The following is a 26,532-nucleotide window of genomic DNA, read 5'->3' on the forward strand; positions in this document are numbered from 1 at the left end:
AAGTATTATATTTGTCTTCAAAAGTATTAGGTTTCCCCTTATTAAGTAACAAACGGTTTATTCATAATTAGTATTACATTTTGCAATATAAGCATTACATTTTTCTATTGATTGGATCCCTCAGACGCACGGATAAGGATCCGTTAGGTCTCACGCAAGTGTGACCCAATAACAAAAGTGAGATCAAATAGAATCCTTAAAAAATCAGTTTTTGTTGAAGATTGATGCAATAACGAGAGAGATGGAACTGAAATAAAAGTATCTACGGGGATGGAATGCATCAAGAGATACAAAAAGAGAGAATAATGTTAATTTTGGAATGGAGGGGTTGTTAATTAATAAATATAATGGCAAAAAGAAATGTCATTTCTTAAAAACAAAGTTGAAATGAAACAATTCAAATAAAACAATTATTGTCATACTAAAGTTTGAAATCCATTGAATGTGCAAAATTGAACTTTATGTTAGGCTAGATTACTCTCACACAAGTCCACTTTGCATGGACACTAAAATGCCCAATTTATTGGGGTTTTTGAGAGTTGGGTTCAGATGTGACAAATTCATAAAAGGAATAAAGTAGAATAAAACATTATTTATGTAGAGACCCAAAAAGTGCAAGATAAAAAAGAAAATAAACCTTAGATAATATAGAAAATAAACATTTCACTTAATAAACAAAATAGACAAACCACCTACCACACATAGCAGCAGGCCAAAACATAACATTAACATTAAAATTTCCAAAAGATTTCATCCGATCCAAACCACAAAACAAACTGAAGCACCAAACATTTTTATCCATCTGCCAATACAATTCTGTCCATGATGTTTGCAACGACATCCTTAGATTCTTTAAGCAACTTGACACTCTTGGTCAACCGATAACGCTTCTCGGCGACCACCGGCGACTCCTCCAACATCCTCTCAATCCCTCCGCCGTGAGGCGCCATCAGATCACCCACAACTTCTTCCTCCAACTCCTTATTCACTAGCTTTTGAATGCTAAAAAGAACATGCAACGCCATAGAATCAACCAATCTCATCAGAACAATCTTCCAATACGCAATAATGCGCATCCTCATATCAAACGCTTGATTCACAACATCAACAAACACCCTTAGATGCCCGATTTCAATTTCAATGCCATCAATCTTGAATTTGGAGCCCTTGGAGCTGTCAATCAAAAGCTCCATGAATTCACCTTGCTTCTCCATCAGTTCATTCCATTTCGCTGAGTACTCCGGATTACAAGAGAAATCCGCCATCATTTCCATTCCTATAATTTCCAGCACCCAATCAATAGACTTCTGTTTCATCTTCGCAATCAAATTCTGGGAAGCTCGACGCATGGAAGATTGAAGCTGTGGGTAACTATCAGCATGAGTCATCAAAACTGTAACCACTATTTTTTCAATATAGTCCCAAAGCTTGGCCACAAAATCTTGTGGCCTTGTAGATATCGCTTTGAGCCTCTTTTGCAAAACGCTGAAGAACACTCTACGTGGAAGAAAATTGGGGAGCCCAATTTCTTTTGCCTCCTCCAAGGCCTGAATCTCCTCCATTAAGAAATTCTTGGAATCAAAACTCAAACCAGTTTCCCGCAACTCTTTTGCGTACTCATTCAGCATTTCCACCAATCGGGCTGTGCAATGCATTTCTTTCTCATCAGGGTACTCATCAAATTCCCCTCTAACAAGAATTTTTCTCAGTGACTCCTTGGCAGAGCTGGTAATCCGCATGAATGCCGTCAAGGCTTCAGCCACAGTGCTTAGATTCTGGGGCAGTCTGTTCAAATCGGCCATGTTGGCAGACAGCTTATCATTGATTTTCCGGACAATTTCAGGCAAACATTTCGAGATAATATTGGCTTGAATTCTCACCAATTTCTGCGCCAGTACAGGAATGGACACCATTGACTTCTCAATCTTGGACAAGAACGGATGACTCTGGAATAGCTTTGCCTCTTCAATTCTTGCTTCCTCGTACGACTCTTCGCCGATTCGGTTTCGGACGCAAACGTAACCGAGACCGATTTGAACATCGTCAGCTGTTACCTTCTCAAGCAGGCCTTCCGGTGATCGATCCGCCTTTGTCACCACCGCAAGTGTTCTCTCTCCGGTTTTATCCACTTTCTGGGACATACGGATAGACTCGCATGTCGAGAAATCCACGCTAGCCGACAGAACATTAAGGATTATGCTCTCTTCCGGAGTAATATACTCCATGATAATGTTTGAGATTTGTTCATAGATATCCTCGGGCTGGCCATGAACCGGCACCCTAGTGATTCCAGGCAAATCCACCATAGTTAAATCCGGAACACCGCACTTTTTCACAGTCAACGTTAAAGGGGCGTGAGAAATCCCCTTTCCCCGGCCGGCAACCTCCTCAGTAGCAAGCACGATAGCCTCCGCAACACTCTCTTCATCAGTCGGGACGATTTTTCCATTGAACTCTAAATGGAGCTCAGGCTCGCCAAGATTTGGGACATTCTTGAGGCGCATGATTAGAGGAACCCTTGTACATATCCCCTGCCCTCTCGGAAGGCTGATTCCGGCAAGGGACTCCAACACGCTGGACTTTCCCGACGACTGGTCGCCGACGACCACGATGGTGGGAAGCTGGATTCCCTCCTGCATGATCTTGAGGTGTCTGAGCTTATCGACACAATCAAGTAAAGGTCTTATCTTATCGTTATATGAGGAAACTATAGGGGCATCCATGGGAGTTTCACTGCATATCAGAGCCATTATAACAGAAATGTTATTACGTACGTAAGAACAGGAAGGAAATTAAATGCTTAGGAAGCAAGAACTAGAGCAGTGGTTGATAGCTTAGCTTTGTATATAGTTTGAAGCTAAGCTTTTTATAGTGATTCTTGAACATCTTAAAAACAATTAATCAAAAAATTATCTCGGGGATTGAAGTGTTTGGAATTTATGATGGTGGTTTCGAGCAGTGAACGTAAAATTACTCCGTATTTACTAGCATGGAACTTTACTATTGGAAGACAAAGAAATGCATGGAACCCTATTAACGGTAGGGTCGTTCATAATTCTATCTTTAATCTCAAACCCAATTAATCAATATTTCATTTCATTTTGATAAAATCATTTGAGACAAGGGAGTATGGCTCTGTTTGGCAAACCTAGCTGAAAAGCTATAAGCTCGGAGCTGAAAATTGAAGAGTTGTTAAGTTAGCTGTTATGATTGAAAGTGTTTGGTAAAATTAGCTTTTTGATGAGCTGATAAATATAAAAAGATTAAAAATGACATCTTCATAAAATTTAAATTATATTGTTTACATATTAAAATTTAACAGTTCGTCTTTCAAAAAAAAGTAAATATTTTTTAAAATAAAATTATTAGCATGATCATGATCTAACATCCCATAATGAAGTATCAATATTGTCATTGGTTGAAGTCATATTGCTAATTTAATAATAATAATAATAATAATAATAATAATAATAATAATAATAATAATAAAGATGAAGGGATTCACGTGAAAGTTGGGATATGAAAAGAGAAAGTGTTTTAATTCATAAGGTTAAATATATGTCATTATTTAAAATAATAAGGGTAAAGATGGAAAAAAAAAGTTAGGAAGCTAGTAGCTTATTTTGAAAAGTTACATAAAGTAGCGTTCCAAAATAAGCTCTTATTTTAAGCTAGGAACTTATTTTGGGAACATTACCAAACAGAGCTTATAGCTTATTAGTAGCTTAGAATAAGCTATAAGCTCCTAGCTTAGCGTTGCCAAACAGAGCCTATAACCAAACAAACAATTTAGCAACTAAATGATGTCATATGTATAATTAAGGGACTAAGTTGACTAGTATTGTATAATTGAGAGACTAAAATGACCATTCTCCCACATTATTATTATTATTATTATTAAAGAACATTTTAGTTTTTATATCACTTATTCTCTTTCAATTAACAATAACTATATTCTTGTCCACCAAATAATAAAATTTAAATTCTTATTTTATTATCACCTTTTTTTTTTCTCACAAAATATAATAATTACCATTCATTTATATATCCTCTATTTCTTTTCTTTTAATCAAATGCCTCGCAAGTAGGGATGTCAATCGGGCCAGCCTACTCGGTTTCGGGCTAGCCCTGTCGGGTTGTCGGGCTAATCAGTTTATTAATATTTTATTCTCGGGTTCGATTTGGCCCTAACCCTAAACTTCGGGTTGTCGGGCTAATCGGACGGGTTGCACTATCTGAACTAAAATTAGAAACTGAAAGTGAGTACTCATATTTAGAGTACGGATGACAACGGGGAGGGGCGAGAAGTATACTCCCCGTCTCCGTCCTCACAGGAAATTGAAAATAGTCCCTATCTACGTTCCCACAAAGAATTTGGGGGGACGAAGAATCTCGTCCTCATCAATTTTTAGTCAAAATATTATATTAATGTTGTTTTAAATTTAAAAAACTAAAAACTTAAGTTTTAATTTAAATAATAATAATTATAATAATAATAATAATAATAATAATTATTCCATGTATTTTAGGTTTCACATCACTTCTATAATAAAGAACAATTTTCAATAGTTCGGGTTGTCGGGCTAGCCCTTTTAATTTCGGGCTACCAGGCTAATCAGTTTCGGGCTCGTCGGGCTAATGCATTTTATTAGGCTAATCCGTTCAAATCATAGCCCTGTCGATTTCAATTTTATCGGGTTTGCACATCGGATTCGGGTTAAATTGACATCCTTCTCGCAAGTGATGTTAGGTTCAGCCATGTTTTTTGAAAATATGACTAAAAAATGAGACAAACTATCAGCTGTGGTAAACGAAAACCTATGACAAGGGGCATGAGCGGCAATACCGTTTTCCGATAATGCTGTAGTCTGCCGAGAAGTGATACAGTTTCTTTGGAAATTGCTAGTCATAATGTTGTATGCATGGTCCTTCTAACGTTTGGGTTACTTGCTTTTTTAAATAAAAGTTTTTTTTTAATAAGAGTACAAATATATTTTACAATTGTTATAAAATAATATATCATTTTTCTCATTTTATATGTCCTACTTATTAAGAAGTATTTATGAGTCAAACCAACTATTTCTTATTTGCTTATTTTCTTTAATATTTTTACTTATTTATAAATTTGATTTTTTTGTTTAATACACTACTAGAATTTATGAAATTTCCGACCACCTGAAAATAATCTTAAATTAAGTCGAAAGTCTTGTTCCGACCACTTTTGATATCCGGAAAAGTCATCTGTTATAAGTGGGTGTTCAATTTAAGGGTATTATCGTCAAATCCGTCAATCTTTATGTAAATTGCTTCCTCAATCCATAATTTCCCTCTTTATATGTGGAAAATCTTGTTGAACACTTCTGAGTGAACAGAGATGGTTGTATCTCAATGGAATCCATGAGAGAAATTTTTACAACGCAAGGAGAGAGGGAAATGTGTCAAAACCACCACCAGTAGTAGGCTACGGGATACGACATTTTTACTCCTTACATAGTACACATATTGCTGATATATACACTATTTTGATGTCGACATTGTGGACGAAGCAAAAAAGTTTAATGAAAGGAATGAAGGTAAATTTAACACTAACTTAACAGAAAGACTAACGGAGGACTATTTGTGGTAAAAAATGAAAGTCGTGGTACATGTTTTGGTCAAATTGAAAGTCAAGGACTAAAAGAAGTACTACTCCAATAGTCAGAGAATCATTTGTGGTATTAACTCTAATTTAATAAAAAAAAATTAATATATTAGCTAAGAAAAAAATTTGTGTGAGATCGTTTCACTAATCTTTGTTTGTGAGACGGATCGTGTTATAAACAACGACGAGTTTTACTTATGATAGAAATCATAATATTTATTACAAACAAATTTAATACCTATTTGAAACAAATAAATTGTTATTTATAATAAATATATTGTAATATTTATATGCAAAATTGTGATACTATTTAAGGTAAAATGATTATTATTAATGATAAATATTATAATACTTATAACTGAAATTATATATGACACTTATAAAAATATAAATCTAATGCAAATATTATAATACTTATATGTGAAATTGTTATTTATAATAAATATCGTAATATTTATATATATAATTATACTTTTATTGTTAGGCATCACGAAAAGAAATATTATTTGCAATAGCAATTCGAGATTGTAGACAACAACAAGGTGCTACTGTTTTCAACCCCAAATTGTTGTTGCGAACAGTAATTCGCTATTCGTAGTAACTCATTGTTAAAAAAAGAGGAAAAATATATATTATGAATATAAACATAAAAAAGAATAAAAATCAAAATATATAAGTATTTATATGAATATTATGAAACATATACTAAAATTTGAAGATGAAAAATTTGCTTTGTTCATGTATTTAAGGAGAATTAGAGGAAGTTAGGGATAAAAAATTCATATAGAAAAAATAAAAATCAATATAGACAAGTAATAATGAAGTAAAAATAATATTATTTCGAATTTTTAGTTGAAGATGGTAAAGTGTAGGAGAGAAAAAAAAAATTGGTAGAGTTTAGGTATGAAGAAAGTATAGAATAATGAAGAAAAAAGTAATTTTATTGAATTTAGATAGGTTTATAAAGTTGAAACAGGAAGAAAAAATAGAGTTTAAATAGAGAGAGAAAACATTTAAAGTTGTTAGAAATAAAATTTTGAAATCTTGGGGTTGATGGTTGGATTTAACTATTTATATTTGAGAAGAAAAAGTCTACAAAAATCTTAAAATTAAAAAGTCTACAAAAGTTTATAACTTTTTGAATACCACATGACTTTTAAAAACTCTTTAAAAGTCTTAATCGAATACCACACCACTTTTAAAGACTCTTTAAAAATCTTGATTGAATACCGCATGACTTTTAAAGACTCTCTAAAAGTTTGAATTGAATACCTTCAAACTTTTAAAGTTCATAAAAGTCTTTAAAACTCTACGAAAGTCATGATTGAATACACCCCCTAAGAGCAACTGGACCTCGTAGTAGCGGAAGCGGAAGCAGTGTTGATCTCCAACCACATCTTGTTGTGTTGCATCTTGAACGGTAGGTCGTTAGCCATTTTTGTTCCATACTTAACTTAGAACCACCTAGTATAGGTATCTATGACAAATTATGTTGTGCATCCGTATGCACCATGCATGGTGCATACGGATGCAAAAACGACGTTGTTTTAATAAAACGCGTGTCTTCCCTTAAAAAAAAAATCAGATTGGATTCCCAGCAACAACATATGAACTAAAATTCCATAATCGATGAATTATAATTCCATAATCGATAAACTATAATTCCATAATCGATGAACTATAATTCCATAATCGATGAACTATAATTCCATAATCTAATCTATGAACTAAAAATTCCAGAATGAATGAACTAAAATTCCATAATCTATAAACTAAAATTTCAGAATCGATGAACTACAATTCCATAATCGATGAACTATAATTCCATAATCAATGAACTATAATTCCATAATCTATGAACTAAAATTTCAGAATGAATGAAATCAAGAAAACAAAACCTAATTTCTCAGGAATACCCTGGCTCTGTTTGGCAAACCTAGCTGAAAAGCTATAAGCTAGGAGCTGATAGCTGAAAATGAGCTGAAAGCTGAAAAGCTATAAGCTCGGAGCTGAAAATTAAAGAGTTGTTAAGCTAGCTGTTATGATTGAAAGTGTTTGGTAAAATTAGCTTTTTGATAAGCTGATAAATGTAAAAAGACTAAAAATGACATATTAAAATTTAACAGTTCGTCTTCCAAAAAAAGTAAACATTTTTAAAAAATAAAACTATTAGCATGATCATGATCTAGCATCCCATAATGAAATAGCAATATTGTCATTGGTTGAAGCCATATTGCTAATTCAATAAGAAGAAGAAGAGGAGAGGAAGAATAAGAAGAAGAGGAGAGGAAGAAGAAGAAGAATAAGAAGAAGAAGAAGAAGGAGGAGGAGGAGGAGGAGGAGAGCTACTAGCATGATTTACTAGGTTAAAATATGTCATTACTTTAAAATAATAAGGGCAAAGATGGAAAAAAAGTTAGGAAGCTATTAGCTTATTTTGAAAAGCTATCTAAAGTAGCGTTCCAAAATAAGTTCTTATTTTAAGCTAGGAGCTTATTTTAAGAACATTACCAAACAAAGCTTATAACTTATCGTTGCCAAACAGAGCCCCTATGAACTTTGCCAAAATGGAGTGGAAAGAGATGAAGATTTACTAACCTCCAAAAGAAGAAATAACAAATTGATTTGTCCATTTTCACAATTACACTTACACTGCACAAAAAAAGGGAAGAAATGAACCCTACAACAATTTCAATTCAAAACTCCATACAAATCTTAGATGTGTAAAAGATCAAGGAAACACTTAGAGAACCATAACAAGCAAGCCAAAACAAAATATCAAAAGAAATTCATAATTAGAGTAAAAAAAAAAAGACTTTCAAAAAGAGTAAAAAAAAAAAGACTTTCAAAAAGAGTAAAAAAAAAAAGAAACAATTACTAGAAATCAAATATGAGTTCAGAATGGAATTTCCAATATATCTCATAGAGAATACAAAACAAAGATCAATCAAACATACATATAGGTAAATGTTGAAAAAGCAAAAGTTCAACCTTAAATAAAAAGGAGAACTCACAAGAAAGTAATCAAGCAACGAATTGGAAAAAGTTTGTATCCATTTTTGAGTTTCTGTACTCGTTGCTAAGGTGAATACGGAAGTTTAGCCAACATTATATAGGAGAGAGATATATAGCTACTAAATGACATTAGCACTTTCGTGACAGTTCTTTGACATGAGCGCAAACTCTCAAAATTTGAAATTTTTGCGTTTAGGCCAGGGTAAGTAGGAAACCAAGAAAATAAAACATAATTGCTCCGGAAGTCCCTATGAAATTTGTCCATTTTTGCATTTGCACTTGCACTGCACACAAAAGAAAAAAATGAACCCTACAACAATTTCAATCTAAAACTCCATACAAATCTCAAAAGTCTTAAATATTATGGAAACGCTTAAACATCCATGATAATAATGCCAAAAAAATTGTCTCACAAGAAATTCACATTTAGCTGTGTTGCATAAATCGTGCCTAGCTAGGCGCTAAGCGCCGTCCGGCCACCGCGAGGAAGGCGGCGAACCGGCCGATTTTTTTTTTTTTTTTTTTTTAAAGGTTGTTGAAAAAGTGTTAAAAGTTCGGCAATACATAACTTTTGACTCGATTGTCTGTTTTGGAAAGCGTTAAAGTACCCTAGGCATAGTATTAACTTGGAAGAGATAAAAAATAAATAAACAGCTTGAAAAAACAGCCCAAGGGGCTGACGGTCAACAATTCCCTTCGGTTGATGGCCAACTGACCACCGGATAATGAACCAGTTGTAGAGCGCCCGTCGATCCGATAAAAAAAATAAAAATAGAAGCAAGAATAACCGACTAGTCAAGCGTTCGGTCACCAACTGTCTGCCAACGAACGAGCGAACCAATCGCCTAGCGCTAGTGTAGGATATCCAATAATGCTAACCGACCGGTCAGTCTAGTCGCCCAGCTGATTCCCTTGGCTACCAGTAAGCCGCAAGCAACAGTCGACCACCGAAATAATAATATTAAAAAAAAAAACTTCCACAGACTTTGTGCCCATAGCACTGCATAGATACATGGCGATGTGGAGATGCAAATACATTACATATAACAAGAAGCATACACTTCAGTGTTGCGTGCCTTAAAGCTCCAACCGATGCCATTGTTGGGAGCAAGAAAGTTTAATTACTGAACTTGAGAAAGAGTAGAGAGAGAGGATGAGGGGAAGAAAAGAAAACTCTGGTCTCGACATCTACTACAACAAATAACACTGACCAGACAACAACGAAGAGGATGGCTTACCCACAGCTGTGAGTGTTGATGGCGTCCGTTGATTCAAGCAGTTTGCCGTAGAGAGGTCAGAGGAGTAAGGTGGTGAGATATCTACACTAAGAGCATCTACATCAGAGTAAAAATGAGGGAATTCACTACTTTTGAGGCCAAAATGCCATAATAGCATAGAGAGAATCAAGAGAGAGAAGGGGTCGGGAGCAAGAAGGGGTCGGGAGCATCTGTAAATGTTGGGATATTACTCTGCCCAAGAAAAAGAATTAATGATGGAGGAGAGAGAACCAATAGAGAAATGACATACTTATTTTATATATTTTTTTATAAAATCAGTTTTGATTTTTTTTCCTCCCCTCCCACATTATTCTCTTTCCTACTCAGTCTTATATTCTCCCTGAAATTTCACCGTGACACTTGAAAAACAAAAGCAATGTATTTTTACTTGTTAATTAGGTTATGCAGTAGTTATGTTCATTAATTAAACTTGTTTAAGCAAATGTAAATAATGAAAGCTAAAAGCATAAAGAATGTAAAAAACACAAAGAAATGTTACGCAGTTCGGAGCTCCTTCTCCTACGTCTGCGGGGCAGACCACGTCTGCCCAATCCACTATAGATGTTTACCAAAAGGAGTATTACAAGAGGTAAATACAGATGGCCTCCAGCCTTTACCACTACCACTCTTTCTAACACCTATCTAGGATTGACACACGAATACCCAAACAATCTTCACAAGATGCTTCAGCAGTACCACGTACTGATCATGTAGTACAGATTAAATATTTTTAAGAATTAAATAATAAAACACATTAAAATCGAAGGCTTTGTAAATCAGAAGTGTGCTCTTGAATATTAATCTCAAGGTTGACATTCTTCTTTCGAACAACTTCTTTAAATACTAGATGACAAGCCTCATTAGTGATCCTTAATCATATAGCCTTCATTTGTTCGAATGATTCACAGCCACATCTTTTGTTTTCTTTGAACACTTCATGCGTTGCTGACTTCTTCATTTATCAATGCATCCCATCCACATACTTATATCACATGGTCCAAAATATCATAAATTCTAACAACTCTTAATTAATTGTTTAATTAAAACAAATAAAACTATTACTAAATAAAATAGCCAATAAGGTTAATGTGTAAATAATGTACATTATTTTTGTACTGAGTGTACATTATATTGTATAATGTACACTTAGTACAAAAATAATATTCATTCAGTAAAAAAATAATGTATTTTTTGTTATGGTCCACACAACACTGTGTGGACCATGGTCCACACAATAATTTGCCAAGAAAGTGGGAAACTGGATGATGGATAGCATACTAGGCTTGGGCCATACGGACCGGCCCAATAAAACAACTCGATCAAGAAAGTCCAAGAGAGATATACAGTACGGAGCAATCAAGAGCATATTAAGGATTGAGCCTATTATTCCTAGTGTAATTAGAATTGTACTCATTTTTTTTTTTTGTATAATAGAATTAGATCTTGTAACTAAGACTCCCAGACAATCTAGAATTGTTATTCCTGGTAGGACTCTAGGTCCAAAATAGGTATAAATAGACGCCTCACATACAAGAGAGTGAGAGAACTTTCAGCGATTTAATACTCTTCGATACAAAATTCCTTCCTATATTTTCTCTTATATTTTTTCTATTTTCTTGTTATTCTAAGGCCTGGCGTTGGAATTATACTTTGAGTTTTGTATCCGAGCTATATCAAGTCAACCACTGCTCTGGTTCTTACTGCCTAAGCATTTTCTTCCTGTTCTTACATTAATAGCATTACTGTTATCATGGTTCTGATATGTAGACAATCTCCTATGGAAGCACCAATTGTTTCGTCATATAACGACAAGATCAGACCTTTACTAGATTGTATCGATAAGCTCCGACACCTTAAGATCATGCAGGAGGGAATCCAGCTTCCCACCATCGTGGTCGTCGGCGACCAGTCATCGGGAAAGTCTAGCGTTCTCGAGTCCCTTGCCGGAATCAGCCTGCCGAGAGGGCAGGGCATATGTACAAGGGTTCCTCTAATCATGCGCCTCAAGAATGTCCCGAATCTTGGCCAGCCTGAGCTCCATTTGGAGTTCAATGGAAAAACCGTCCCGACTGATGAAGAAAGTGTTGCAGAGGCTATCGTGCTTGCTACTGAGGAGGTTGCCGGCCGGGGAAAGGGGATTTCTCACGCCCCTTTAACGTTGACAGTGAAAAAGTGCGGTGTTCCTGATTTAACAATGGTGGATTTGCCTGGAATTACTAGGGTGCCGGTTCACGGCCAGCCCGAGGATATCTACGAACAAATCTCCAACATTATCATGGAGTATATTACTCCCGAAGAGAGCATAATCCTTAATGTTCTGTCGGCTAGCGTGGATTTTTCTACATGTGAATCTATCCGTATGTCCCAGAAAGTGGATAAAACAGGAGAGAGAACACTTGCGGTGGTGACAAAGGTGGATCGATCACCGGAAGGCCTGCTTGAGAAGGTATCAGCCGATGATGTTCACATCGGGCTCGGTTACGTTTGTGTCCGAAACCGAATCGGCGAAGAGTCCTATGAAGAAGCGAGAATGGAAGAGGCAAAGCTATTCCAGAGTCATCCTTTCCTTTCCAAGATTGAAAAGTCCATGGTGTCCATTCCTGTACTGGCGCAGAAATTGGTGAGGATCCAAGCCAATATTATCTCGAAATGTTTGCCTGAAATTGTCCGGAAAATCAATGATAAGCTGACAGCCAACATGGCTGATTTGAACAGACTGCCCAAGAATCTAAGCACGGTGGCTGAAGCCTTGACGACATTCTTGCGGATTATCAGCTCAGCCAAGGAGTCGCTTAGAAAAATTCTTGTTAGAGGTGAGTTTGATGAGTACCCTGATGAGGAAGAAATGCATTGCAAGGCACGATTAGTGGAAATGCTAGATGAGTATGCGGAAGATTTGCGCGTATCTTTTGATAGCAATAATTTCTTAATGGAAGAAATTTTGGCCTTGGAAGAGACAAAAGAGATTAGTTTGCCCAATTTTCTTCCCCGTAGAGTGTTCCTTAGCATTCTGCACAAAAGGGTTAAGGCAATATCTACAAGGCCAGAAGATTTTGTGGCCAAGTTGTGGGACTATATTGAGAAGATGGTGGTTAGGGTTTGGAAGGAATATGCAGAAAGTTATCCACAGCTTCTGTCTTCCATGAAGCGAGCTTCCCAGAATTTGATTGCGAAGATGAAGCAGAAGTCTGTTGATTGGGTGCAGGAAATAATCGGAATGGAAATGATGGCGGATTACTCTTGCAATCCAGAATACTCAGCAACATGGAGTAAACTGATGGTGAAGCAAGGAGAGTTGATGGAGCGTTTGAATGACAGCTCCAAGGGGTCTAAGTTAAATATTGACGGCAACAAAATTGAAATCAGCCATCTAAGGGGTTTTGGTAGCGATGCTGTTTGTAAAGCGTTTGATATGAGGATGAGAATTATTGCGTATTGGAAGATTGTTCTGATGAGGCTGGTTGACTCCATGGCGTTGCATGTTCTTTATAGCATTCAAACGCTGGTTAATAGAGAGTTGGAGGAAGAAGTTGTGGGTGATCTGATGGCGCCTCACGGCGGAGGGATTGAGAGGATGTTGGGGGAGTCGCAGGTGGTCGCGGAGAAGCGTTATCGGTTGAGCAAGAGTGTCAAGCTGCTCATGGAATCTAAGGATGTTGTTGCCAACATCATGGACAGAATTGTATTGGCAGATGGATAAAAATGTTTGGTGCTTCACTTTGTTTTTGGGTACGTTTGGATCACATGAAATCTTTTGAAAATCTTTAATGTTAATGTTTTGTTTTGGCCTGGTATGTGTGGTGGGTGGATTGTCAAGACTCAAGCTAAGAGTGGTATTTTGTTTATTAAGTAAATGTTTATTTTCTATATTATCTGGCACGTTTTGGGGCTCTACATAAATAATGTTTTATTCTAGCTTTTTCCTTTTATGAATTCATCACATACTCACATCTGAACTCTCCCGTTCATTTATCAATCGATATACCCTGCACTACAGCGCACATAGCACTGTGCGGTTATACACTGCACTACAGCCCATAACCGTGCACTACAGCGCACATAGCGAACGACGTTATTTTGTTAAGTTGTGTAGGTAGTTGACGCGATTATGTACATTTTGTTATACAATTATGTACATTTTTTTTATTATACAAGTATGTACATCCAAAACATGAAATTTATGTGCATTATGTTAAGAGTTTATGTGTATTATGTATTATGTTAGATTATGTGTATTATGTATTATGTTAGATTATATGTATTATCTTTTCAAAAAAGAGTATGTGTATTTTGTGATACAATTATGTACATTTTAATATATAATTATGTACATTTTTAAACAACCGACAAACGAAAGCGAAATTTCTAAAATAAAAATAAAAATTTCAAAACGACGTCGTTTTGCACCAGGGCGCACAATGCAATGCGCGCCCTGGTGCACGATATAAATTGCCTTCATTTATTTACATCCGAATAAATCATTAATTTGAAGAGAACAAACTCTCAGAAACCCCAACGAATTGGACATTTCATTGTCCATCCAAAGTGGACTTGTCTAACTAAATTAAAAGTTTGCACATTCAATGGATTATATTGAAAACACATACCTATATATGTTTGGTTTGTAAAATTGGTATTTCAATTCGTTTCAATTAACTTTTAGTATGACAATAATTATTTTATTTGAATTGTGGTTCATTTCAACTTTGTTCTTAAGAAATGGCATTTCTTTTTTGCATTATATTTATTAATTAACAACCCCTCCATTCCAAAACTAGCATAGATCTACTTTTATTTCTGTTCCATCTCTCTGATTGCATCAATTTTCAACAAATTTGAGTTGTTTAAGAATTCTACTCGATCTCACTTTTGTTATTGAGACCGTCTCACGAATTCTTATCCGTGTGTTTGGTCGGATCGGGTCAATATGAAAATGTAATACTTAATTATATTGCAAAATGTAATACTAATTACGAATAAAGTGTTTGTTACTTATAAGAGGAACATAATACTTTTGAAGACAACTGTAATACTTTTACATTTTGATATAAAAGTATTACTTTTTTAAAAAAAGGTATTGCAATTTCCCTTATAATAATGTTGGTAAATGTTTGGTACTTATAAAGGCAAATGTAATACTTTGGATTAAGGGTCAAATTAGCCACTGAACGAAACTTGAAAGTGCAATTAAGCCACTGTACTAAAAAAGATTGCAATTACACCCTTCAACAAGCCAAATGGGTGCAATTTCACCAGTCTCCTTCCGGTTACCTGGTGACTTGTACGCTGAGCTGGCAATTATTTTCTTTTTCTTTCCCATTTCTTCCTAAAAGCCTGTCTTTCCCATTGAAACTTCTAAAAAAGTTTATCAGATATGATCCCACAGCGCCTCTTAGAGTCTTAGTGGTATCGACCGTGAACTGTGAACAGAGCCCCTAACATGAAACGAACGTTGGCGGCGGCGGAGTTGACAGATGTCGCCAGGGATCTGCCACTATCGTTGTCGAACACCAGAAGGAAAAGGGAAAATTAAATGTGAGAAACATGACGGAGTTGAAGGTCGACATCACTGCGGTGAAGGTCATAAGGCATGAACCTCTGTGCATTGATAAAGAGAGCTAAAACCGTCGTGAAGGTCAACTGGGTTGTGATAAGAAGAGAGAGAGTAGAAATTTCAATGGAAGAAATAAGAAAGAAAAGGGAAATAATTGCCAACTCAACGTCCATGTCACCAGGTAACCGGAAGGAGAGGGCGTTTACCTGCTAGCCGATAAAATTGCACACATTTCACTTGTTGAATGGTGTAATTGCAATCTTTTTTAGTACAGTGGTCTAATTGCACTTTCAGGTTTCGTTCAGTGGTTAATTTGACCCTTATTCCTAATACTTTTGATGAAAAATGTAATACTTTTAAATCAAAATATAAAAGTATTGCATTTTCATATAAATAATAAACATTTTTTTCCTAATTTAGTTTTAGATTTTTTTCGTGAGATAGTCTCACATGCATACACAAGTTTTTTGTCTTTGTTATTTTATTTTCTTTAACATAAACAATGGAATAAATGAAAGGCAAATGAAAAGTCTTAGTGATAATGATCATAATAATAATAATATTTATAACACTCCCGTGGGCCATTATCACACAATACTCATGCGTGGTTAAAAATCTCGCTAGAAAACATAGTCAAGGAAAAGAGTACATACATTATGAAAATATGTTGCATCGGTTGCCTCATCAAAAACCTTAGCATAAGAAAAATTCAATGGGAGAAAAACTTAGTTAAGAGCAAAACAAAATACAACCATACGCTTTCCGAGTATCATCTCCATGATTTAAAGTCTTCTAGACCGTCTATTCAATTACACTTAGAGTTTATCGCTTCACCTTAAGACAACCGCGCGTCTTCCAAGCCTTTGCATACCAGTTTTATAGACATATTTCTCAAATATGGATGTAGGCAGGGATTTAGTGAACAAATCTACTAGATTTTCACTAGAACGAGCTTTCTCAATAGGTATCACTCTTCTGGAGTTCATGTGGGTAAAAGAACAGATATAGGAGCAATATGTTTCGTAAGATCTCCTTTAATGTACCCACTACAGATCTGTGCAACACAGGCTGCATTGTCCTCATCTAGGGCAGTGGGGGAATCAACTTTGCTCATTATACCGCATGAGCTATGGATCAGATATGTTGTATCAATGACCTCAACCATACACATTCACCTGAGGTCTCATATAAAGTAATTTTCTCTGAGTGATTGGACATTTGGACGAAGTAGCAACTATGGTCTACTTAATGCACCTCCAAGATATAGATGTACTTTCATAAAAGAAAACATAACTAGAAGAGAGAGGGAGAGGTGAGCAAAAATAAAGTTCTTTTGCAAACTTGAGTTCTTGACACATGCAATTTTTGAGAAGAAAAATGAAAGAGGCTCTGAGCCCCATTCCCTCATTTGAGCCGGCGTGTGGACTACATGTGCCCGTTGGTCGCATCTCTAGTATTCACCCAAAAAATACCTTTTTTTTTTTTTTAAGTATTATATATTTTTTAAATATTTTCTTTTAATTTTGTTTTAAATTTTAAATATGCAAACTTGGCACAAAAAATGTGACAAAAAACACACCACAATTGTTCTAAAAATGATAACGTGACATCAACATCCTTTTTTAATCAAAATATTTAACCATCCGCAGAAAAAAAAAATGCATCATTTGATAACGAAATTTTTCGACCAAAGAGTTGCGAATGTACGTATTGAAATGACAATTCATTTGAATTTGATTCCAACTCAAATTTCAAATTTGAGTCTTCAATTCATGCATGATTATTTCAAAGTTCAAATGACATATGCTTTAACTTTGTTTTAGTTTAAACTCCACATACAGCACCGTGAAATGATATATATTATGAAAAGATGATGTTTAACATTTGAGGTGTGAATAAATTTTGAAGACTAAAGAGTGTGGGCTAGGTTCGCCATGGCGCGCGACTGGGAGGAAATGACAGCAACGGTGGAAGGATTTTCCGGCAGGACGATGGAATATCCTATCGAGAGGCTTTGAGGGACTTTCATGTAATTTCATTCCTTGATGAAAGTTGTTAGAGGCGGTTACATCATAACCGTATATATATAGTCTAGCATCTGTTGTAATCACAGATTTTTTTTTTTCCATTCATTCGGTTCACTTCCTCAATACAACTCAAGTTTTCCCTCCTCTTTTTTACTTCTGATCTTCCAATGCCATCCTAATCAACATGGTATCAGAGCGATGGCGCACCACCTACGCCGCTGCAGTTACCGGCGCCGGAGAGAACAGCCAAGGAGAAGATGCTGCCTCACCGGTCGTCCAAACACCAAGCCAAGCTGTTCCAGAAGTGATTCCACAAGGGAATCGTTTCCAGTCCGAAAGGAACTATAACATTCACGAGTTGGAGAATCCGCTGTTCTTCAGCTCCAGTGATAGCGCTTCTGCGATCCTCGTCAGTCCGGTGTTGGCGGGAAGTTCGAACTACGGCAGCTGGAGCATATCAATGAAGATCGCCCTAGAAGTGAAGAACAAATGGACGATCGTCGACGGAAGCACTCCAGCGCCGAGCAGAGATCAGAGTCACCATGCTGCTTGGAGACGATGCAACTTGATGATTTGTTCATGGATCTTCAAGTCGCTGCATCCTTCCATAGCGCAGAGCGTAATGCATCTGGATAATGCGAAGAGCATATGGGAGGATCTAAGGCGGAGATTCTCGCAACAAGACGCACAGAGGATTTCGAGTTTGCAGTCCGAGATGTACAACTTGAAGCAAGGATCTCTTACCGTCAGTGAGTATTATACCAGATGCAGGACATTGTGGGAAGAGATGAACACTTTGAGACCATTACCTCTCTGCAAATGCGATCCTAGGTGCTGCTGCGACCTCATGGAGATCATCCGGAAGGAGAGAGACACGGATCAAGTGATCCGATTCTTACAAGGCCTTAGTGATGAATACAATAATCTTAAGTCTAATGTGCTTGTTTTAGATCCCTTGCCGGAGGTTTATAAAATCTTCGTTATGGCAGAAAAATTGGAGAGACAAGCTAGATTAACCAATTTGACTCTGGCAGGTTCGGATGTCATTCAAACTAATGCTGTGCAGGGCTTCACAACTGATGAGATAGTAGCAGCAGCTCCTTACTATTCCAATGGGAAAAGGAACAATGGTGTGAAGGCTAAGTGCACTTACCGCGGGATGACTGGACATACCATTGACAAGTGCTACAAAAAGCACGGTTATCCTCCCGGTTGGGTGCCCGGTTACAAGACTAAGGCCAAGCAGCAAGCTACGACAGCAACAAGCTCAGCAGGTGAACTAGGATTCTCCTCGGAGCAATTGAAGAAAATGCTTTCCTATTTGCAGACTCAAGTAGGCCAAGCCACTGGATCATCCGGCTCCAACATGTCTGTTGCTACCACCTTAACTCCAAAATTTGATGAGTCACCTATATCTGAAGGCAAGTACTTGGCTAATACTCTCTCTCTGAATAATTCTACATGGATACTTGATTCAGGAGCTACAAATCATGTTGTGTCTTCTCTTGATTCTCTTGACAATTATCATGATGCTAATGGAATTGAGGTGAACCTTCCCACTGGGCAGTGTGTCTCAGTTAAACACATAGGAGACGTGAGGTTCAGTGATAATCTATGGCTAAGAGAAGTCTTATATATTCCCTTATTCAAGTTCAACATCATCTCTGTGAGCAAGTTAATTAAGGATGCTGCTTATAAATTGACTTTTATGTCTAAACAATGCTTAATCCAGGAGACTCATGGGAAGATAGTTGGATTAGCTAGGGAGGCAAAGGGTCTATACCTGATGCAACCATCCAGATCACTAGTCAAGAATTATGCCATGCCATGCATCAGTCCAGAGATTTGGCACCAAAGGTTGGGGCATTTCCCAACAAATAAACTTCACCTTTTGTGTGACATTGATGTCTCTAGAAATAAGAATGTAGCTTGTGATACATGTCATTTAGCTAAACATAAACGTTCTTCTTTTCCTGTCAGTGCCACTAGTTCAAAAGGATGCTTTGATTTGATTCATATTGACATTTGGGGACCCTTTCATGTTTGCTCTTTGAAAGGGGACTATTATTTCTTGACTGTGGTTGATGATTACTCCAGGTTCACCTGGGTTCATATGATGAAAAATAAGTCTGAAACAAGGCAACATTTGAAGAACTTTCATTCTTTTGTGTTCACTCAATTCGGCATCCTGATCAAAACTATTCGCAGTGATAATGGAGCAGAATTTAAAATGGAAAGTTTTTTTTCAGAAAAAGGGATTATCCATCAGCGTTCATGTGTTCATACGCCACAGCAGAACGCCGTTGTAGAACGTAAACATCAACACATCCTCAACGTTGCTAGATCCCTACGGTTCCAAGCCAATCTTCCCCTAGAATTTTGGGGGCATTGCATTATGCATGCAGTGTTTATCATAAATCGACTTCCTTCTCCTGTTATCGATTTATCCAGTCCCTACAAGAGGTTATATGGAAAGACTCCAGACATTAGCAACATGAGGGTGTTTGGCTGTTTATGCTACGCAGCTACGCTTAAGAATGCCAGACATAAGATGGCAGCCAGAGGTCAGAGGTGCATTTTTGTGGGAATCCCAGCTGGGATTAAAGGCTACCTGCTGTACAGTTTGAGTGATGGTTCTGTCTTTGTGTCAAGGGATGTGGTTTTTTATGAAACTCAATTCCCTATGATGGATAGAGATATTCCAAGTCAAAAGCCTTCACATATTGAGCCTTCACTTCCCAATGTTCCTACATCCCTAAACTTGGACTTGGAGCCGTGTGATCAGATGCAGTACCCTCGTGATCCACCAGACTTAAATAACTCACATGGACCAGTAGCTACTGATATGTCTCAATCTCATGAATTGTTGAATTCAAACTCACCTCATGGACCAACAGATCTCAATGGTGAACAGCAAAACTCTAGCATGCCTCATGATCCAGTGGATATTGAGCCACAACCATGCAGTACTACTGAGCAACAAGACTCTGCCTACCACTCTGACCAAGATGTTGTCATGCAGCCTAGAAGGTCAGGTCGATCTCGCCAAGCTCCAAACAAGCTGATGGACTATTATTGTGACTCTGCTATGATCCGAGGCTCCTCACCACATCTTATCTCTAAGGTCATATCATATGACCACCTCTCCTTGCCACACAAGAAGTTTGCTTTGGCAGTCACCTCCATTGACGAACCCCGCACTTACAGTCAAGCTATACACCATCAGTGTTGGAAAGAGGCCATGGATGATGAGATCAAGGCCTTGCAACAAAACAACACATGGGAGATAGTCGATCTGCCCTCCGGAAAGAACCCCATTGGATGCAAATGGGTCTATAAGGTGAAACTTAGAGCTGATGGTTCAGTGGAACGCCATAAGGCTAGGCTAGTGGCAAAAGGGTACACCCAACAACTTGGAGTTGATTACATTGAAACCTTTTCTCCGGTTGCGAGAATTACTACCATTCGAACCTTTCTAGCCATGGCTTCATCCCGGGATTGGCACATTCATCAACTAGACATCAACAATGCATTCCTCCATGGTGATTTAGATGAGGAGGTCTACATGGTCTTACCACCCGGTTTCCACAGTGATAAGCCAGGGCAAGTGTGCAAATTACTACGTTCCCTATACGGCTTGAAACAGGCCAGTCGACAGTGGAACGCCAAGCTAAGTAATGCATTGATTCAGCAAGGCTTCACACAATCCATATCTGATCCCTCTTTGTTTACAAAAGGGGATGCTACAGGTTTCATTGCTCTCCTTATATACGTCGATGATATACTTGTAACAAGTCCTTCTTTACAGCTGATTACTGAGCTTAAAGCATTCTTGAATTCAGCCTTCAAGATCAAAGATCTCGGCTCCTTAGGTTACTTTCTGGGGATCGAAGCCCGTATGGAGGAATCGGGCCTAAATTTGTGCCAAAGAAGGTATGCCCTGGAGATTCTCGATGAGGCAGGTTTTATGAACTGTAAGCCAGTCGATACTCCTATGGTCCCTGGTATTCGGCTCACCAAAGAAGGTGGCATCATTCTCAGTGATGCCTCTGGCTTCAGGCGTCTTGTTGGCCGGTTGCTCTACCTTACCGCAACAAGACCAGATATAACCTTTGCCGTCCAACAACTTAGCCAGTACGTCGATGCTCCAACAACTGAACACCTAGCAGCAGCACATCGTGTCCTCCGCTACATCAAGAAAGCTCCTGGACAGGGGCTACTCTATCCAAAGTCTAACGCCCTGCAACTCAATGTCTTTTCAGACTCCGACTGGGGATCATGTTCCGACACTCGAAGATCCATAACTGGATTCTGTGTCTTTCTTGGCTCTGCTTTGATATCATGGAGGACGAAGAAACAAGCAACCGTTTCACGTTCATCATCCGAGGCAGAATATCGCGCTCTAGCTGCCACCGTTTGTGAAGTCCAGTGGCTTACAACGCTAATGCATGATCTACAGATAAAGCTAGAGAAGCCGGCTGCTCTTTTTTGTGACAACAAATCGGCAATCGCTATCGGTGAGAACCATGTGTTCCATGAACGCACTAAACACCTGGATATTGATTGCCATATTGTGCGGGAGAAGCTCAATCAGGGGATCATCAAGCTTCTGTCCGTCCCTTCTTCAGCCCAAGTGGCAGATGGCTTCACCAAAGCTCTTCCTATTTCCTCATTCCAGTTGTTCACCTCTAAACTGGGTGTTCAGGACCTTCACACTCCAGTTTACGGGGGGGTATCGAGAGGCTTTGAGGGACTTTCATGTAATTTCATTCCTTGATGAAAGTTGTTAGAGGCGGTTACATCATAACCGTATATATATAGTCTAGCATCTGTTGTAATCACAGATTTTTTTTTCCATTCATTCGGTTCACTTCCTCAATACAACTCAAGTTTTCCCTCCTCTTTTTTACTTCTGATCTTCCAATGCCATCCTAATCAACATATCCGTCGTCCCATCCGCCCATGCCTCTTGCCATGAGCTGCCACACCATGCTAGCCGCCATTGTGCCACCGTCCCTGGCCAGGTTGTAAGTTTGCCTGTAAACGTTATTCATGAAAGAATTTCGGACGCCCACGCTGAATCCTCTGTCCCTGCTGTTCTTTCCGAATTCTGCTAGCACTAAGGGTTTATTCAGTATTGTCTTTGCATCTTCCCAATGCCTTCTTATCCACTTCTCTACAAATTCCATCTCATCATTTTCACTTTCTCCCGGAAGCCTGTAATAAACCACCAAGTTAAAAGCTAACTTTGGCCTTAACTTTTTTACTGTTCTGGTGGGACTCGATCTAACACTTGCTGTGGCCCTGATACTACTTGTTATAGATCAAGCCCTAATAGGCAATAGCGAAGGCTTTAACTTTATTTCTTTATAGACTTTCGACGTTGGATGCTGGCCTTGACCTTTACTTTTTTATCGGCCCAACAGTCCTGTAGCCCCTGGGTGCTAGACTTGGCCTTTTTTAGCCTCCGCCCAACAAAAACGGTAGTCACTCTCTGAGAGTGTGCACGAGTAAACCTTATCTTGTGACCATAGTCTCTAAAGGATCACAAGGGGGTAAACCGAAGACTGCGATTTGAATTTGTGACCTTGTGGTAAGAGTACAAGTCTATATGGTTATCCCTACTCACATGTTAATTTATGTCAATTTTTTTAGAGCAACGTAATGTAACGACGTGGAATTGGTGCTTACCATCGAGTAGTGTATAGATGGATGGTGGCGAAGTCAATTTGTTGAACAAGGTGGTTGGTAATGAAATCAGTTCCCAGTAGGTAATTGCCAGGGTTAAATTGCTTCCTATCAGGCACTGAGTTCCCATAAAATCCTTCCATTCCTATCTCCAAAAGGTGTTTGCTATCTATTGACTTCACAAAGCTTGCCATTTCTTCAACCCATGACTGCAGGTACGTTTTCTTATTCAATCATATAGCAAATATGGTGGATTTACAAATTTAAACAAGTTTAATTTGTGAATCTTGATAATGTTTAGATTCTATATTTATTTATTTATTGTTGGCTAAAATTTTTGACTGTTGATGATATAATATATAAGCATAAATGTACAGTTTAACTATCAAGTTAAAGACTTTTAGTTGAGACAAAGCACATCTTTTAATTTGGTATTATAATATATAATATAAATGTGTATTCCAAATATTTAAAAAAAAATTGGGAAAAGCAACCGAACTAATTTCATGAGTTTTTAGGGGTGGTAAGTGTTGAAGAAAAGTTTATGAATCTCAATGGAGGTTATTAAGTAAGGTGATAATTTAACTTCATTGGACATAGAATAAAGATGCAACTGCGTGTTTGGTTAGTTTGACTTTGTTTTTTTAATATTTGTTTAGTGGTTGGAAATGATTTTAGTTTTGAGAAATGCAAAATAGTGATGTTATTGCTCACATTAAAAATATGTCCAGAGTAATTGGCTTGACAACGAGGCTCATTCATTAGTTCCCATGCCATCACGGCTGGATCATCCTTGTATGCAATTCCAGTAATTGTGTTTATTCTTGTTATAACTTTCTGCAAAATAATAATAATAATAATAATAATAATAATAATAATAATAATAATTTAGTCTCGTGGATTAGATTAAAAGAAAAATACGAAAAATGCTATTTATCCTTCTAATATTTTTTTTATCATATTTTATTTATGATATGAGTTATAAGAATTAGATGCCATGACTGACCCTACATATTTTTAATTAAACACTAACGGCGCGTTTGGTTGGAAGGAAGGAATTAAGGGGGAAAGGAATTATAATTCGGTGGGAAAAGAATAAGGTGGGAATAAAGTAGGAATTACAATTACATTGTTTGGTAGGGAGGAATAATGAAAATGGGAGAAGTGATATAAAGACTAAAAATACCCTTTGTGTGATAATATTAATAATAACATTCAAGGACAAATATGTCTTTTCCTTCCCTTTCCCTTTGCATGAATTCATTGAATTGCAATTCCATGGAATTGCAATTCCCTCCAACCAAACAATGTAGTTTATCATTTCATTGAATTGCAATTCAACTCCAACACAATTCATGCCAACCAAATACCCCCTAAAGTAACTAAGTAATTAGTGTCACATCAAGAGAAGAAATAAAGAGGGAAATTTTGTCTAGGAGAGTGTGTAACATTACTTTAGACTAAGGCTATGTTTGACAAACCTAGCTAAATTGAAAGCTGAAAAGGAGTTGAAAGCTGAAAAACTATAAGTTAGGAGCTGAAAACTGAAGAGCTGTTAACCTAGATGTTATGCTTGAAAGTGTTTGGTAAAATTAACTTTTTGATAAGCTGATAAATGTAAAAAGATAAAGGAGAAACGAAAATGGTTTTAATTGTAAAGGGTAAAAAATGTCATTTCTTTAAAATAATAAGGACAGAGATAAGAAAAAAAAAAAAAAGTTAGGAAGCTACTAGTTTATTTTGAAATGCTACCTTAGGTAGCGTTCCCAAAATAAGCTCTCCAAAATAAGCTTTAATTTTAAGCTACGAGCTTATTTTGGAAATATTACTAAACAGTGCTTATAGCTTATTAGTAGCTTAAAATAAACTATAAGCTCCTAAATAAGCTCTATCAAACAGAGCCTAAATGAACTTTACCTTGATGTGATTCTTGTAATAACCTTTGGGGACTGGATGATTAAAGAACTCATCGTCATTGTAAACCGGTGCTCCTGCATTCCTAGCCCATTCAACATATTGTCTTTTGCCACCAAAGTCAACCCAATTGTTCACTAAGCTCAATATCAAACGAACCCCATGTCTTCCTGCTTCCGAGAGCACAAAATCAAGCCCCTATGATCACCATGCAAAAATAAATAATCCATTACAAATAATTGATGTATATATTTTATCTCAATTAAAAATTTAAACTGATATCATAGCTATATATATTTATATTATATGCTCAACATGTGGGAAAATAGAACAAATAGTTACCTCAAAAACACGTTCATCATAGATGCCCGGTAATATTTGCAGTCCGTTGTAATGATTTCCGTCGCTAAAAGCCAAGGTTCGACAGACCGATAGGCCTGCGGCGGAAGCATACCTGAGCACCTCGACGACTTTGTGCCTCCCGTTGGGCTCACTTGCCTCGACCATCAACCAATATGAGTTGAAGCCGTTGAAAAGAAATGGTGAGCCGTTGAGCTCAAAACGTGCACCGTTTCTTGTAACCCACCCTTTAACTTGTGACATTTTTGGGTGCCTAGCTTGTGTTGTTGAAATAGTTAAAAGCAATAAAAACAGCAAATTGAAACAACAAGCTTTCATTAGAGAAGCCATTGGCACAAGATTGCTAATGTTGTGGAGAATGGTGTGAGGTAATGGTTTGGAATGTAGGGTTATTTATAGAATTGGAAATGTAATGCTTATGGTGTAACATGTATTATATATTAATCAGGACCGGAATAAATTGTTTGTTACTTATAAATAAAAGTGTAATACTTTTAAATCAAAACGTAATATTTAGGAGTTGAACAATTACTTATGACAAAAAAGTGTAACTAGACTGATTTATGAAAGAGAGTGTAATACTTTTAAGTCAAAATGTAATATAAGGGGTTGATGAGTTACTTATGATGAAAATTATAATATTTATAAATGAAACTGCAATACTTATGAAAAATCTAACTTGTCTCACGGATGAAGATTCGTGTGATGGTCTCATGGAAGATTTTGCATTATTAAATTATTTGTAGTTCAAAAGGTGTCTTTTAGGATCCATTTATTATCTAATTTAATCTAATTATTTGATTGTTGGTAAGACTTTCCCTAACTTTTCTAGTGGTAGAAAGAGTTAAAGTCCTGTTTGATAAAAAATTGGCCTATAGGTTAATTTTGATTTTTTTTATCACTATTAATTGTTTGATTTAGTCAAAATATCAATATAAATGTTTGGTTAATTAGTTTTTTACAACTCCAAACAGCTATCAACTAACAACTAATTTACCAAACATTTTTCTAACAACAACTAATGTTATCAACTAGTTATATCATCTAATTAACGCA

General features: G+C 36.9%; 3 protein-coding genes across 3 annotated transcripts; 1 reads left to right on the top strand and 2 right to left on the bottom strand.

The window, feature by feature from the left end:
• Positions 1 to 794: 794 nt before the first annotated feature.
• LOC109159877 (dynamin-related protein 4C-like) lies at positions 795 to 2,750 on the bottom strand. The gene has a single exon (XM_019307986.1). The coding sequence runs from the start codon at positions 2,748 to 2,750 to the stop codon at positions 795 to 797; it is 1,956 nt and encodes a 651-aa protein (XP_019163531.1).
• Positions 2,751 to 11,632: 8,882 nt separating this feature from the next.
• LOC109159878 (dynamin-related protein 4C-like) lies at positions 11,633 to 13,633 on the top strand. The gene is made up of 2 exons (XM_019307987.1): positions 11,633 to 12,337; positions 12,377 to 13,633. Exons 1-2 carry the CDS (start codon positions 11,684 to 11,686, stop codon positions 13,631 to 13,633), a joined length of 1,911 nt encoding a protein of 636 aa, XP_019163532.1. The 5' UTR covers positions 11,633 to 11,683.
• Positions 13,634 to 17,336: 3,703 nt separating this feature from the next.
• Positions 17,337 to 25,816, bottom strand: LOC109159739 (mannan endo-1,4-beta-mannosidase 5-like). The gene is made up of 6 exons (XM_019307850.1): positions 25,459 to 25,816; positions 25,120 to 25,314; positions 23,917 to 24,039; positions 23,206 to 23,411; positions 22,454 to 22,731; positions 17,337 to 17,482 (listed from the first exon to the last, which is right to left on the bottom strand). Exons 1-6 carry the CDS (start codon positions 25,804 to 25,806, stop codon positions 17,397 to 17,399), a joined length of 1,236 nt encoding a protein of 411 aa, XP_019163395.1. The 5' UTR covers positions 25,807 to 25,816; the 3' UTR covers positions 17,337 to 17,396.
• Between the last annotated feature and the right edge of the window lie 716 nt (positions 25,817 to 26,532).

The sequence above is a fragment of the Ipomoea nil genome, unplaced genomic scaffold (assembly GCF_001879475.1).
Source record: "Ipomoea nil cultivar Tokyo-kokei standard unplaced genomic scaffold, Asagao_1.1 scaffold2845, whole genome shotgun sequence".
Classification (NCBI taxonomy): Eukaryota; Viridiplantae; Streptophyta; class Magnoliopsida; order Solanales; family Convolvulaceae; genus Ipomoea; species Ipomoea nil.